Genomic DNA, 16,760 nt, shown 5'->3' with positions numbered 1-16,760 from the left:
CCCATTTGAATGAAGTACTGTTGTTAGATTTACAAATGTAATGGTAATGGTGCAGCTTGACCTAATGGGCAACATGACAGGCGAGGTCAACTAGGTACACAGGAAGTGGGGAATCTAACCTTATGAGAGGAATACAAAATGAGCTTTCTGTACTGTGAAAGCTGGATTCAATGACTGTGACAGGAAAAAAGAAAGAACAAAATTATTTTTATCACCATCACCACCTTACTAATGATTAAAAAGAAATTTTTGCTCAGTTTACACCATCTTACACTCTAGGTAATGAAATGCTTCGACTGAGAAGTTCAAATAGCTGCCTCCCATTTTTTGAATCCAAAAATGTAAAATTACTTGGAGCTGTATTCCCAGACTTTTCTTCACATATCAGAGACTACGGCTGCGACTTATGTAGCTATGCCTCTCTGACTTACCCACACCTCTCAAAATAATTACATTTCACGCGGAGATGAAAGCGAACAGGTGGCCATTTTTCTCTGCTTTCTGTGTCTCAGAGATAAATGAGGGTTAACACGTGTGGGAGGAATTCTGACTAGTTTCATCACACCATGTTGTTTCATTACTCAGTTACAGTATGGAGGCACCTGCACACAGAGCTGCTTTGCAATCTTTATATCCTGGTTCCTGAATAGCTAGGCCCACCATCATCATAATGATGGTATCCTCACTTGCATCATTTGAAAGCAGACCAGTGTTGAGCAGTATTATTCTGACACACACACACGCTACCTGAATATAATATGACTTGGTCAAGGACAGTGGCCTTAGAACTGGAGCTGCTCCCCAGGTACACCAGTGTGGCTGGCCACTGCTGCTCCTAGAAAGTTGGGATGGGTCAAATTCAGGGGACAAAATTACCCACAGGCATTAATAAAGAACTAATGGACCCACAGAGCCACACTGGGCCTGCACCATGCAGTGTACATTAATGTAACAGACAAACACACACTACAGCTATTAGACTGCAGTAAAGGAAGAGACAGTGCACGTTCTTCTCTTTGACATACAAAACTCTCCCCTCGTCTTGCAGCAGTGCTACACACCACATATAGTACATGCAGCTCATACAGTTTCAGGAACAAGTGCTCCCACTCTATTCTCTTAACAAACTAAGCTTGTTAAAGTTAATACTTTCCCTGAGCCCATCACTGTCAAAAGAACTGCTGCCCCCATTCTTATTTCTTTTCACGCTAATGTCTGAAAAAAAGGAAGGAAAGAAAAACACTCCAAAAATCCACATTATTAAACTCAGGAGTGTAATGATTATTTCCTGTCTGCAGTTCAACATTAAAGGGGCCTTCCACAGATTTCACACATGAAGATCAGTTTATTTGTCTTGAAGACTACCACTCCTCAGTTTTAAATATATTCTGTGGCTCCTGTTTAATTACATTATATGTGAAATGTAAGATGGAACATTGTTGACTCAGACAGTACAAGGGAGCAAAGGTCAAGATGTATCAACCTCTGCAGCTTCGATTTTAAGCATTCTTTATGAAAAAAATTCTCTTGCAAGTCCCCCCAACTCTATGGAAGTGCAATACTAAATTGCTCTTAAGTGCTTGTATGTAATGATCACCAACAACCTCCAATGTTCTGCAGTAATCGAACAGTAGTCATTCAAGGTCAGTCTGTCGATGTATAGCTGCTGAAGGGAACAAACAAATACTGTTTTAGTGTATTAGGCCATGGGGACATGGCAAAAACAGTGTAAAAACCAATAACTACTTTCAGGTCATACAGTACAACAACCTCAGATCACGCTGCCAACATCTGAAAGCTTCCCTCAGGAAAAAATACTGAACTGTACATGCTGTACTTTGTCAATTTATGTTGAGGTTTGTTTTTGGATGTTTACCTCTTGCCACAGGTAACTGCCTTTATTGTGTTGCTATATTGGTATATATATATATACATATACATAAATCAGTAGACTCCACTCATATCTTGGACAGCTAGTATCAGGCAGATGATATAGTGTCCCACGCTGCAGCCTGAACAGATACAAGGAGTCTGTTGCTCCCCTGCCAATAAAACTGATTAACTCAGAATGATAGTCTGGTTCTCCTTTGCAAAAACACATACCGCCTCACATTTTTATCCCCTCCTGCCTTTCCTTAGTTTCTATAATTTACTTATGGTTATGTACAGTAATTGTTAAAAAAATGTTCCATCTATCCATCATTAACTGTAATGCATGTATCAAACTGTATATTGTGATTCTGGTCTGCGCTGCTGGTTATTTTGCTTTTCTTTGACTGTTTCTCGTCCTTGCTGCTGTGACTTCCATGTACAAGACAAATTTCCCTGCAAGGGCAATAAAGTTTATTTAATCTAATCTAATCTTCAATTGGACTAAGCAGCTGGTGGGGGACAAGTATTCAGAAATATTTTAATCGCTATCAGTAGCTCGACACTATGACAGCACACTATTTATTTTACTGTTGAAGCAGCTATAAAACCAATCTTGCGTTACCGATGGGCAAGAGCCAGTGGCATTTTGACTTTCAACATTTGTCCTTGGCCTGGATTTAACTGCAACCTGCGCATTTACCAGTGCATCTGCAAAGGTTTAACACCTTTTGTATTATCCACTCAGCCTTTTTAAAGAGGCCCCTCTCCAGCTCAATATTGTAATTTGACACAGAGTTTATTCTATGGAGCTAAATTGCACAGACACAATCATATTACCGTTACAGGGTACGGCTGAACTACACGTATACATGAAAATAATTAATTCACCAGCCTTGCCAGCATTCATTATCATGATTTTCTTATTCCAGATAGACAAGCAAAGAGATGGCTCCTGCTGAGGAACACCTTTTGAATGCATAATGCTCGAAAAGGCCTCTGTGTCTGCATGTATATTAAACAGTGAACTTACAAACCATGCACACTTATAAGACAAACTCATTGTTGGCCCTGTGTGTGACAGAGAGGTGGAAGTGTAATTGACAGTGGTCTGATATAAATGAGAAAATATTAAAATGCGATGAATGAATCTATTTGCACTCCCAACCTGACCTCTTATAGCTGGCTGAAATTATGTAAGAGCCTCATTTGTGTTTATTACCAAAAGCCACAAAAGCGCTACATTTATGATATTAACATGACTCACTGAATGATCTGCAAGTATGAATACAAAAGGAGGAGGATTAAAAGTCACAGAAATACAGTTTTTAAAATACATGGAAATTGTGTGGATCCTTTGTTTACATTTCAGCTTAGTCTGAAAGAAGCTGTGTCTTTCTAATGTACAAAGTGCTCTTTCACTCATATCACAAAATGTCAAAATGGTTTTTGGTTTGTTCAAAATGAATGGAAGATACTGGAGATATACAGCAGGTATTTTCAGTGTTCTCCATCTTAGTTTAACATGTCAACATGCTAATAAGCACTAAATTAAAGTACAAATTACATCTGAGGCTGATGGGAATGTCATTACTTTTGCAGGTGTGATGGGACCAAAGTCATTAGGATTCATCCTCTGGGGACAACAAATGTCCAAAAAACAGACAGATGACTGCCATCCATACAGTAGCTAAAAATGCTACAGCAGAAATATGACTGTATTGTACAATACATGATTCCCCAGGCTTCATTTTACCCAAATGAGATCACATACTGTAACTGGGGAGAAGTTTCTGGAGCTCAAGGCTCATAATTGTTTTGCTAAATAGATGTTCACAGTCACTGTTGTTCCCCTGAAGGAATGGAAAACAGATTGGCAACAAGTGAGAAAACTGAGTGACGATAAAAGCCTCAGTAGAGCCAAGTGTGACAGAGATTTGAGATGGCACTGACTGCAGCAGCTCTTCTCATTCGCTCCATTTTGGAGGCCCTGCTGGTCAAAGTGAATCCTCTGAGGAAAACGCACTCATATTCAACCAGCCCCAGCTGAAAATTCAAAACCCTTCGACGGCTCTCCAGCCAGGGCTCACACATGCTTTTATGCAAATAACATCTTTATGAATAATAATCTGACTGTGTGAACCCAAATCTTTACTTCTAAAGACGCTGAAATATGTGAACCTGGACTCTCTGTACAATTCATCTGTAATCTAGTGAACTGCTTCAAAGGGAGGAATAAAGGTAAAAACATGCAAAGTGATCATCTACAAACTGTCACCTCCTTGCTGCTCCTCCCAACTTAGCTTGCAATTTTACTGCAAGGACTGCTTCACCCAAATTACAAAACATGCTGTCCTGTTGTCATAGGGACTATTGCTTTGGTAGATAGTTCCATTCAAGGACACTGGAGAGAAATTCTGATATTGAATTTTTTCAGTGTAGTTCCTCAGTCCTTTAAGCACACAAATACAATTCTATTCACCTTCACTGTAGGGTAGAGGCATGAATCTCTGAGGCAGATATAAACACCCGAACAAACAGAACTGAAACTGAATACACGACTAGATACCTAAAAGTGAAAGATTTTTTTTTTTTTTTTTGGTAATTTGAGTTATTCAAACCTTTAAAAATGACATGAAAAGACTAACAGAGGATGACTTCTGTCATGTTCATGATTTTTGCACATATTTCCATCAGCATAATAAATCAATCGCAAACCTCTAACTGGATGAAATGTGTAATTTATGATGATAGCAAAGAGGACAAAAAAAACAAAAAAAAAACACATTTTACGAATCAGTTCACAGAGTAATACTGTGGCATAAATGACTGGAATTAGGTAATGTAGGCAGCTGTGGTGTTTTTTGAAGCAGATGATGCAAAATCCCTTCAGTGAGTTAAATGATCATCAAAGCCATATTCATAGCTGATGTTTTTTGGACGTCGCTCTGAAGACTGTAGTGCTCTTACCACTAAAGACACTGAAGACGTGGCTTTTTTACTCTGAAAATTGGAATTTCTCTGCAGGGGAGCTCACAGTTCAAAGTTACCCATGATGATTTTTTAAAGCATAATTCCATATTTTCATGCCAACAAAATAAAATATAAATAATTAATTCAGTATTTGCCCTTCAGAGTTTTAAACTTGTAGCTTGTAGCAGTGTGGATAAGTCTGAAATAGCATTTAGACCTCATTTAGGGTATCTACAGATAATATAATCAAGCTGTTCACTGAAAAGAGGAAAAAAAATGTTTGTGAATGTCTGGTCAGTTTTTTTCTGAGGTGGTGAAGTGAATAACCTCAGTATTTCTAAAATTGTGGAAACAACTTGAGACTCTTAGCTGAATAGTACATGGAGGATATTTTTAAGGAAATACAACAATACACTCATCCTCCTCCTTCACTGAATTGGACTTGGATTAAAGAATAAAATCCAGCAACAGACAGAGACCAACTTGACTGGGATGCTGCTGCTGACAGGCCAGAAATATTGGCGGAGCAAGCATGTTGTGTGGACCTACTTTGAATTACGCAGAGGATTTCCCTCAGTGCAAAGCTCTGTCTTACCACCACTCATCACTCCACGTGTGGGTGAGTCCCACTAGGAGTTTAACTTGTTTCCTGCAAATAGGTTACAATTCATAGGTGTGTAAGGAGATGTCTACTTGACTTATTGCACTGCTTCAAATGCCTGAGGCTAATAGACTTTTCATGAACCCTAGCCAGCCTACTGTGCTATTAGGACAGTGTAAATTTAGCACCACAAATACTGACAAAATCCATGAGTAAGAGAACAGCTTCTGCACTAGATGGTGCATTTTCACTGACAGTAATGAGTTTTCCCTTTATTAACATTTCAAAATTCCATTAGTTCAGTGTAATTCATATTAGGCCTTTCATAATCCCAAAGTTTTCCAAAGCTTTTGCAACCATTATGAGGCAGCAGTTCCTTCCATTTTTTTTGAGAATGAAGCATTACAACTGCAAATTAACTTTTCAATATGGCAAGCAGCCAGAGGAAAGGTTTCATTTGACAACCGAGGCTCAAGGTCTTTGAAAGACCTTTAATAATGGTCAGCAAATCACTGAGCCTGCCAATTAATTATCAGAGACAGTTAATCTTGGGAGGGGGAAAAAAAGGGAAAATGAAAAACTGGTACTGATGTTGATAAAACTAATTCCCACCTCAGACCTCAGGATATCAGCTAATGTTTTACAAGCATGTCCATGAAATTATGCCCAAGTTTTTTTGTTTCTTTTTTTCTGTTCCCGAGACTCTGTTTGAGGTCAAAGTGAGCCTTGAGAAACAGATGGTTTTGGCCAGAAATGTAATGAGGTTTTTAGGTGAGTTTAAAGTAAAGGCAAGACATTTAACTGCCTCAGCACCAGTTGGACCCCTTTAAAAAAAACTACATGCTGGGAACATTTTGGGAGTAAGTAAAAAAAAAAAAAAAAACTTTACTCTTTAGAGAGCTTTAATGTTGCATTTTAGCCAAACAGTCTGTGTTCATACCGTAGTTTCATCATGTTATTCTTAGCCTCAATTAACCTTTAACAACTTCATAATTTATGCATTACTGGTTTAAACTAAATCCTATAGTAGGCCTCCAGTGAAATAGAAAAGCAAAACATTATCAAATATTTAGACTTTTATGTCAAAATAGAGCACATTGTACAGCATTAGTGATGCTTCTTGAAAGATACAGTATCTCCCAGAGAAGACGATGTGCTCCTCTGTAAGGTTTAGATTATTAATATGATATAAATATACACATATCATATTCATATTTCCAAAATAACAATAACCTCAACATGCAACTCAGTCATGGACACACACTTGCATGGTCCCTCTTAATTAACACTTCAACATTAACAATACAAAAACATTTACATCTCTGAAGGACAACACTTCAATTCCATGACTCCATAAAACACACACTCTGTCTCTCTCTCACACACACACTGTACATACCTACACACATATTCATACAGGCTAGTCATGTGCTTATAATTATTATAACTCCGTCTTAGCGCTCTTATTAAGTCCACCCGAAGGTTTTGCCCTGAAGTCATCCTTAAGCCATTTGTTGAAAACCGCAACGGGGTCGATGTTCCAGTGTTTATGGAAAGAGATGGGCACCTGGTGAGCTAAGAAGTCTCTGGCATAGTCCTCTGGGCGTGCCTGAAAGGTAAGATTAAGTACAGTAATTTATATTTGGAAGCAGTCACAAGAGACTGCGTGCTTGTGCTGCAAAGAGCAAGAGTGAAGGCATGAAAGTGCAGGTTTGTGTTCAAACAGATACTGCATACTGAAAACTGAGCAACTCCTGCACTTGTGTTTTTATTTCAGTGGCTGATTCTTTGACAGAGTGACCTATAATTTGGTTAAATGAATATAATGGTTTGTCATCTCAATAGAAAATGGCTGCTTTATTAAAGGTCCTGCACTCATGGTGCACTCATTCACACAGGTGATTTCATTTATCTCTGCAAACAGCCCTTTCCTAAAGGACTGTGCAGGGGTGTATGGACTACATTTGACTGACAAACCCCTTGAGATGTGTGGTGATCTTATGATGTTAACACAATGCTGCATTCATGTCTTGTCTGCAGAACGGGGAAACCTTGCGTTATTCCAAATTGAAAGTGTTCACACAATATTTCAAGATCAGAACCTCACTACTACCCTTATACATATCTGTAAAGATTTAACAAGTTAAAACCAGATACAAACAAATAACACATGTACTTTTAAATCAGTTGAATCTACTGTATTACTATTAATATTGGATTTTATAATAAATAAATGTTTTGCACTCATTTTTCTTCGAAAAGTCTTTTTTGCCAAACGGTAGATATTGTTGCTGTCCCAATATTTCATACAACAGAGAACTGCTTGTAATTACAGTGTCTAAGATATGACCAGAAAAACTGTGCGAACACTTGTGTGGGTGTGCAGGGCTCTTTAAATATCAGACATCAGCCAGTTGTGTTGTCAAATACGAATAAGACAGAAGTCTCTATTTGTCTGTGGGTGATGAGGATGATGAAATTTCTTTGCACTGTATTTGCACTGTTTAATTGTTAAATGGCATCATGTATTTCTACACAAAATTTCCCCTACAACTGAACAGGTGCTGTGAACATTTCAAATATTCATTTTTTACCAAGTCCAAACTATTTCATTCTCAGTCCTGGGTAGAAATACACATAGGGAGAGACACAAAGAATGTGTTGTGAGAGTGAAAACAACCTGATGGAAGAGTGGACTGTGTGTGACAGGAAGTCCAAGAGCATTGAGGCACATTCCCAGCACCATGTCATCTGGCGCATCATTGCTGTAGCACTTGCAGCCGCTGTTAAGAAGCTGGACGACAGCCTCCCTGCTGAACACCATACTGCAGCAACATGGACAGACACCAGAAACATAAAAATAAATACGTAATGCAGCTAATTTAGCTCCACTGTAAATGATCGGTTTAGAAACATGTTAAAAATAACAATAATAAGTTTGGATATCTTTCAGTTATTATCAAGAGTCATCATACTTATTTTATGCATTCGGTGAGAGGGTGACAGAGTAGGGTGTGAAACTGCAAATCAAACTGAGAGGGAGATGTGGTTTTTCTATGAATTGGCTCTGCACAACAATGATGTGACATCTTTTTGAAAAGAGAAGCAATTACAGATGAAAAAACTAATCTTAGGCTGCCAGAAAAATCGCTCATTGCCACTCAAAACAGTTTTTTAGGAGATATCACTTTTGGGAAAACTGGCAGTTGCAGTGTTGTTAAGTGTCACAGCAACTGAAGTGTCCCTAAATAGAGTTTCTCACACAGCTCACTCACAGCTCAAGATTTATCTATAGTACAGCTGACAGCTGACATATAACTTGTGCCTCTTGCCCACTTTTACTTGCACGCAATAAGAGGGCTTTAAAAGAGGGCTTAAAATATGAATGTTGTGAAATTGCAATTTTCTTTTGCTGTATGTTTTCTTGCAGTAAGCAACAGTTTCTATCTGTGTGAGTATTAAATATTGACTCCCTGTCTTATCTTATCAACTGATAACTGTATACTGCATTTTTATTTCATATTTTTTATTGAGTATATTTACAGTATATCTGCAGCCTGCAAGCCAAAGATTCCCTTAGGGGAGCAATGCACTTTTAAACTGAATTGAAATGGTTTATCTGTAAATTACAGATTACAGGTTTTTCATTACATATTTTACAGTCCCTCTGCAGCGTCTGTATCTTTCATCATTATTCCCTGAGCATCTGAGCTCTGAAACTCACCCTCCACCCCCTGTGATGTAGCTGTAGCCACCTTGGCTCAGGCCGTAGCCGTACCTCTCCCCTAGACACACTGGTTCAGAGGGGTCGTAACAGCTCAGCAAGACTTGCAGCCTGGGGAGGCTGAAAAAAAAGCACAGATCAAGCTCATCACACACTCATCATCATTGTGCACGCATATCTATGCTCATACCCACTCACGCACATGTATGAAACTGTCCATTTAGAAGCTGAAATAACTGCTCTCTCTCTCCCTCAGGCACTCTTTACACGTCCAGAGGCTTCCACATGAAGGGGCAGCCTGACAGATAAACTGAAGCCAGCTGGACTTGATTTTATGTCCTGAGCTTTTAAGATGTTTGACAGGATGGTAATATCTCTGGAGCTCATTTTCTCAAAATGACTTCATTCCAAGTTGTTTCTCTTTCACTGTGCAAACCTTTGTTTTATGGCTGTGAGACAGAATCAGTTTGAAAATGTATGAATAAATGTCAGTCAAACTATGAGAAAAATGGAAGCATGACATTTAAAGATTGAGACAATGTGTCCCAGTTGAAAAAGGGGGAGAAACACCATGTTTAAAAAAAAACAGTTCTAGATCATGAAAATATACCTGATAAGTGTGTCATCATCCACAACTAGGAGCCACTTGGTGTTTGGGACAGTGCTGCTTAGAAATCTTTGAAGGATTGCAAATGTCTTCCCACAGTGGCCTGTAAATTGAGACATGCTGTCAATAGACTGGCCAGTAAGACTTAATCACACATTGACCACAGGCTGTGTTCCAGTTTACAAGGATAAATGACCCTGTCATTGAAAGAAAAACATGTTTGGCATAAGCAGGTATTTAAATGCACACACACCTGTGTACACACAAATGAATATACAGGACAACAACTCTGCCACAAAAAAGAGAAAATTACAGTCATAAATTATGCTAACACTAAGGGATCTGTAAGGTGACAGGCTAAACAACAATTACAATTAGCAAATAAAAAACAGCAATATTTTAGTTAGGAGACGACTGCAACTGTAAGGCCACTGTTCTGAGGCAATAACCTAGATGCCACAGCTCCATTCAGCACAAGTGAATGAATTTTTCATCATGAATGGCTCCTGTGGTATTCCATAAAATAAATAAAATAGAAATAAAATTAAAGAAACAAACAATGGCTCGCACACTGCAGGGCTCCAATTTTCACTTATTTATTACACTGAAAACCTGGTGATCGTTTGAGCACCACTGTTCTTCATCAGGCCAGTGGTAATCCAGCCTGGGCAATCTTAATATCACGCTCAAACTGATAAGACAAAATACTTAAACACAGCCAATAGTAATGTCTTTAATTAACATGGAAACTATTGCAACAAACAATTTACTAGTTAGACTTTTATTCTCTTGGTATGGAGCCTCTGAGGAGGCAATAAATATAAGTTGGACAATTGTGCTCAGACCCAACAGAGGTGTATTACTTTGCGTTTGAAACTTTTGTTTATATTTCAGCATTTACTTGACAGTATTGTGCATGACAACTTACAAAGTGTGAACAAGCCTCAGCTCTGCATTCTGCTCAAGGACACCTCAAAAACACACATGGCTGTAGGCGGACATTTCCATCAGCTACTTCAGCGATCAAATAAGTGACCTTATGGTTAGGGTCTGTCTTTGACTTTGCCACCTTTGTAAGAATTGAATTGTGCAGCATTAAAGAAAATCCTTTTTCGTTTTTTCAGTCTGAAGACGTGTCCTCTGGAGCCCTGTGAGCAAAAAGAAAGCTGTTGTCTACATTCTGACATCTCAAAGACATAATAAGGTATGGTTGGCATGATGGGCCGGGAAAATCAAACTTTTACGCTGGCATCTTTGACATGACCGCCAGATGGAACAAAATGTTCTGCCAACTCCTGGAAACAAAAAACAGTGATGTGGTAGTTCACAACAAATACAGGCAACCCAAAGAAATATACCCATCAGAATCCAAATATCTGCACGCCATCATGGCTGAGAGTTGAGACATGGATATCCCTGGTGGCAAGCATCACAAAGAATACTGAGGCCTTACTGTTTTATTTATAAGGAACCCAAGGTGTTTTTTCCCCTTGTATCTGAATATAGAATAAGAAAGGACACCTTGAACTGCTGACAGGCATAAAATCAGGCATAAAATCCAAAAACACACTTTCAGAGGTATGTCTCCAGAAAAACCTGTTAATCTTATTTCTGGTTGAAGGAGGTTAGTGGGTGACGTTCTGGGGCCAGGGAAGATGCAGTAGCTTCCCTGTGTTCATGTGTCATGCAGTTATGTATCATAAAAATATCAGGATAAGAGAGATAACTACTACTGCTTTCTTTAGTGGAGCACAATGCTGCCATGATGCTACTACGACACACTTGACCAAGAATAGTTTGAGTATTTACTTGATAAAGTTCCTATGCCATGTTCCCATTTCAAGGTCTTGCATCATCCTTCCCTTCACTTGCTCATCGTCATTTTTTTTAACCTCTGACTGTTGAGTTTATTTTTCCATTTTCAAAATGTTTATACTGTAAGGTTTGTGTTTTTTTTCATCAGACATATTTCTCTGGGACTACAGAAAGCAGCATGATAATCCAAAAAGTTTTAAATGGGGTCAAAACTTGTTTCTACAGGCAAACAAGTGAATCTATTCTATGTTTAACTAGTCCTGTTTTCCATTTCAAGTTTCCAGAATTATTCATTCAACTCTATGTATTCTCTCCATGTTTTCTTCACCAATTACAGTTTTTGAAAGATTAGATTATCTTAACACTGTGTACTTCTGCATTTTCATAGGTCACACATAGATATATTAATGATATGGTTTTAATCATTGGTTCTAAAAGCATGGGCAAATCAATGGAATCATTAGAGTCAACTGAAGGTGAAAAAATACAGAATAACAGTGGTGACAAGAGATTCCTGACATATTGATGCTTGCTGACTGCTGATGAACTCCAAGGCTGCCCTCAGCAATCATTAGCATAAACCTCAAAGCCTTGGGAAAGAGGTACAAAGGCCTAAACAGAAGAAAGGGAAATAAATGTAGCTCTTCGACTTTAACTCAATTTCAGTCCAATAACTGATTGTGTATCGAGGATATCTGGCATCAAGGGACAGATATACTGCTTATTTTCCATTTGACCTCTGTCCTGTTTATCTGATTAACGTAATGCCTGGTAGCTCTATGTCCCTTGGTTACAGACTGCATTTCATATTTCTCTTAGATACATTTAAATGCTGATTTTATTTTCAGTTTTCATGGTGTTCAAGGCCCAGTCATGATTAAAATCTCCTTTTCCTCAGACTCAAACCACTGTAAAAATCCAGTCTACTGTACTTGCTCCAGGATGCAAATGGCATTAAGAGTTCTGTTTGATTGGCATTATGCATGGTTATTAAACTGACAGTAGCTTCAGTATCTGGCTGCTTACCAAACTACAGAAAATCCTCCTTGATGATGGACTGTGGACGGCTGCCAGAGTTCCTACACTCGATTGTTGTCTCCCAAAAGTAAAAAAAATAAAAAAATTCTGGCATGCAGTGGAAAACAAAATTAGAGGGAAGGAGACGCTCTCTCTTGATGATGATGATCTATGAGAAGGTCTTTGCCAACACTGGCTTCAAAAATACTAACATAAATTGGTTGAAAGGAGCAGAGCCACTGCTTTTTCTGGAGTAAGATGTCAAACTCAGTGGTAAGTCATACCAACTCTAGGTACCCTGGGTTAGGTTACATGTCGAGTTATGCAAATCACAAGCCAGACAACTTCCACTTGGATTTTTTGTCATACCAAAACCAACTGCCAGCCTGTCAGGCTCAGGAGTATGCAAACTGTGAATGTGAGCACACATCATCTCTTGCCCTGACTCCAGTTATCAGCTGTGTAGAGAGAGAACATCACGATAACCATCTTTTTAAAAATCGGGAATATTAATGTTGCTCTGCTTAGTGGTGATGACTGAACAGGTAACAATTAACATTTCTTTAGGTCAGAAAAGGTCCTCTGCACAAAGCAGCACTTACAGCACATTGGCACTGCAAAAAGATTCCTGCTTATCTACCTTTTTACCTACCTATTAAAGCTGTATTGATTTTTTGAGCTAAAATGCAAAACATTCACCAGTTCCATCTTCTCAAATGTGAGGATTTAATGCTTGTACTTGCCATACATAATAGCAGTCTTTTGGTTTTGGACAGTTGGTTGAGTAAAGCACATGATTTGAATACATCATCTTGGGCTATAGAAAATATCCTCTAGGCATTTAAAAAGATATTTTTGAACATTTCATAGCCTGAATGATTAAATGAGAAAATAATCAGCACACTTATCACTAATTTAACTAACTGCTAATTGCAGTCCTATTTCCTACCATCTCTAATTACCTGTAATCCTGGAATACCTGTAATTACCTGTAGATGTATATACTTTGTTTATTTCAGTATATTTATTTTTATACATGCACACACTTTTTTTAAATACACATACCTTTTAATATTTTAATATTTTTCTCTTTTTATTCCATTTTAAACATGTACATAAGAATTTAGCTTCTTTTGCACTGAGGGGGACTGCAAACAATTTCATTGCACATCTAATGTAATCTGCTGGAAGAGCTCCACAATAAATCTTAGGAAGATAATAATGTGTTTTTTGTCACAGTCACAGTTGCGTGTCAAGTGATAGTGTACTGGACTCTATTACATTCAGTGGTATTTCAAAGATTTTGTAACTCTTGTGTGTAAATGTAGGTGGATTGGAATCAGTAAGTCAATATGATCGTACCAATCAATGAAAGAAATACAGTAGAGCAAATCATTATTTAAACCACTGGGCTCTATGAAGTGTAAATTCAACAAGGCTTTTAAAATTGTCCTTGCACAGTAGCAGCACTAGCCCAGCATTCACTGTATGATACAATCAAACAGAGACATATTTAATCATTTTTAAGGAAGTTCCCAAAATCAATGCATGTTTTTTAGAGAACTTAAAGCAGATTGCTTTCAATCAACGTGGCCTGACTCCAAACAATTACACATTAGTGATGCAATATAAGCTGCACAGTGTAATGATGTAAACTTCACACATCTTTGCATGTACCGGTGGCATTTTTAAAAATACAAAAGGAAAATGAGAAGCAGCAGGATAGATGGAAAAATGTATCGTCTCCTCACAGACCAACAACATCTAGCTGCAATCACTGCTCACTTCTGCTGCTGTCATGTGGTTAGCTCACAGAGATAAAATCACTCTGCATATGACATTACCATTGCAAGTGACGTATACGTTTTGAGATCAGTTTGAAATCCGATTTGAGTAGGCAGGGTGGGAAACATCTTCAAAAATCTGATCTGTTTCCTTGAAGATATTTCCCATTCACATCTGATTTAAAAAATCCTATGTGATGATTCCAGTGAGGATACAGTCCTGTCAAAACCAGAGAACACTGACAGCTGATGCAAGAAGAACCATCTGTGGTTTAGTGTCAGGAAGGCAAAGGAGCTGGTAGTGGATTTGTTTTCTTTTTTTGGATTTGCCACTGAGACCTGTCACTATCCAAAACAAGGAGGTGGAGATGAGGCGGCCCTCCAGTGCAGGGGTTGCATATAAATAACAAACTGGACTGATAACAGAGTAACTTTACAAGAAAAGGTTGACTTTCATTCTTGACGAGGCTCAGCTCTGCAAACAGACTGGTCCACATGTTCCAGCAAGGAGCCTGTGGCAGTTTGCATCCCTCCCTGTCTTGATGCAAATAGGTGCAAAACACGTCCTTGTTAAAGAGCTGAGCTGCCTGGAGACAGTAACTGAGGGGAGACTGGAGACAAACCCACACTCTTTTGAACAACCCTCACCCCTTCCCACAGTGGGCTGAAAGTGGCTAAAACTGATGCATCAGCCCATTAAGGTGCAACATGAGAGGTCTTAGGTGCCATTTTGTGCCAACAGCCATCAGACTGTAAAATAATTCGTGTCCAAACGGCTCCTGCCTCAGGCAACCAGGAGGGTACTGAAGCAGAGAGCTTGTGCTGTTTTTACAAACAACCCTGGATTGCTTTGAGCATTCTTATGCTCTATGTACATGCTTCTGTACCTGTTTCTGATTATTATACATTATGCATTCCAATATATTCTATATGAACTGCTACATAATATGTTTTTACAACTGGCCTTGTTCTGACCCGATTCCATCATTATACTTTACTGATGCAACAGGCAGATTTCTAATGAGGAATCTATCTGTGATTTATTTTTTAATCCAACTTATTACTGAATTATCCATTTGAATTCTAAATTAGAGAAGTGCCCACTGGAATTATAAATAAAATGGCCACGATGTCTTGTCAGAGAATCTTGCCAGCAATGACTCTGCAAAAAAGGATCTTCCAGACAAGTTCACTCCCATGTGACAGGAGCTGCTCTAAAAATCTTGCCTGAGGATAAAACATGACTTATACAAAACTGTATGTGATAAAGAGCAACAATGAAAATAATGATAATGAATGATGAATTATCAGGTCTAAATTACAAGTTGGAGTAGCGGTGGACCCCCAGTATACATATCCATCCATCCATCCATCCATTTCTAATCTGATTCAGAGTGTTAGTGGAAATAGTCCTGCATCTTTTTACCCAACAACATGCACTAGCTTCCCCAGAAGGAGATGCTGGAGGATGTTGTTGGGTTAAAGCTTCTCCTGAGGGACCACCAAACTCTCAGACCAGCTGGGGGATGTGTTTTTCCAGAGAAGTCTGCTCTGCCCCAGGGTCTCCCCTTCAGTAAGCCATGCCTGGAGCAGTGGTGGATAACCTCTGAACTCTTGATTTTCTCCTGAATTTTACCTTGCATGTGTGTAAATGTAGAATCTTTAATTTTCCATACCACATGGTACTTTCTTTGTATGTGCTATAGTTCCCAAACATATGGCAGCATGTTTTTCTGTCTGTACCATTACATGAAAAAATATCAAAGATAATCAATTTTATTATTTTAAGAATATTTCCTCACACTCCAATTCTAACATCTTTGACAACAATATTTGTAAAATATTTTGTATCTTGTAAAATACACTTATTGGATTTTTTGTAGACTTCCAGCCAAGAAATAGTGCCACATAACCTGTATGTAAAACCAGTGAGCTTTAGAGGTTTCAGTAGGTGGATGTTGTTACCTTTGGAACAGATATCAGGAGTGGTATCGATCTTTTTCATCTAACTCACACCAAGAAAGCCTATAAGCATATTTCCAAAATGCCAAACTATTCCTTTAAACAACAAACAGTCATATAATGAGTTTTCAGATATGGACTCAACAGTCAGTCAGGCAAAGTTGAAAGTGTTTGTGCTGTGGTTAAAAATAAACTACAACAAGTGGTGAAATGAACTAATGTCAGATTGCCACCAGCTCTTAAACAAACAAAGATCTGAAGCAAACATCTCAGTTATTAAATACTTACAGACCAGCAGTCTGGGAGTATCAGCAGGGGTTACTGACCGAGCTTGTGGTGAGTAAATGTGCTGTTTAAAGCTTTCAGTCAGCACAGACCCATTTATCACCTCAAAATTATTCTGAGAAA

General features: G+C 38.4%; 1 protein-coding gene across 1 annotated transcript in view; it reads right to left on the bottom strand.

The window, feature by feature from the left end:
* Window positions 1-5,683: 5,683 nt before the first annotated feature.
* b3glcta (beta 3-glucosyltransferase a) overlaps window positions 5,684-16,760 on the bottom strand; it is a 58,303-nt gene continuing 47,226 nt past the window's right edge. Inside the window, 4 exon segments of the mRNA XM_018665298.2 lie at window positions 5,684-7,052; window positions 8,124-8,268; window positions 9,168-9,287; window positions 9,778-9,877. Of these exon segments, the coding sequence (XP_018520814.1) occupies window positions 6,885-7,052; window positions 8,124-8,268; window positions 9,168-9,287; window positions 9,778-9,877 (533 nt within the window). The 3' untranslated portion in view covers window positions 5,684-6,884.

This window comes from Lates calcarifer, linkage group LG21 (assembly GCF_001640805.2).
Source record: "Lates calcarifer isolate ASB-BC8 linkage group LG21, TLL_Latcal_v3, whole genome shotgun sequence".
NCBI lineage: Eukaryota > Metazoa > Chordata > Actinopteri > Centropomidae > Lates > Lates calcarifer.
This window is presented reverse-complemented; position numbering and strand designations above follow the sequence as displayed.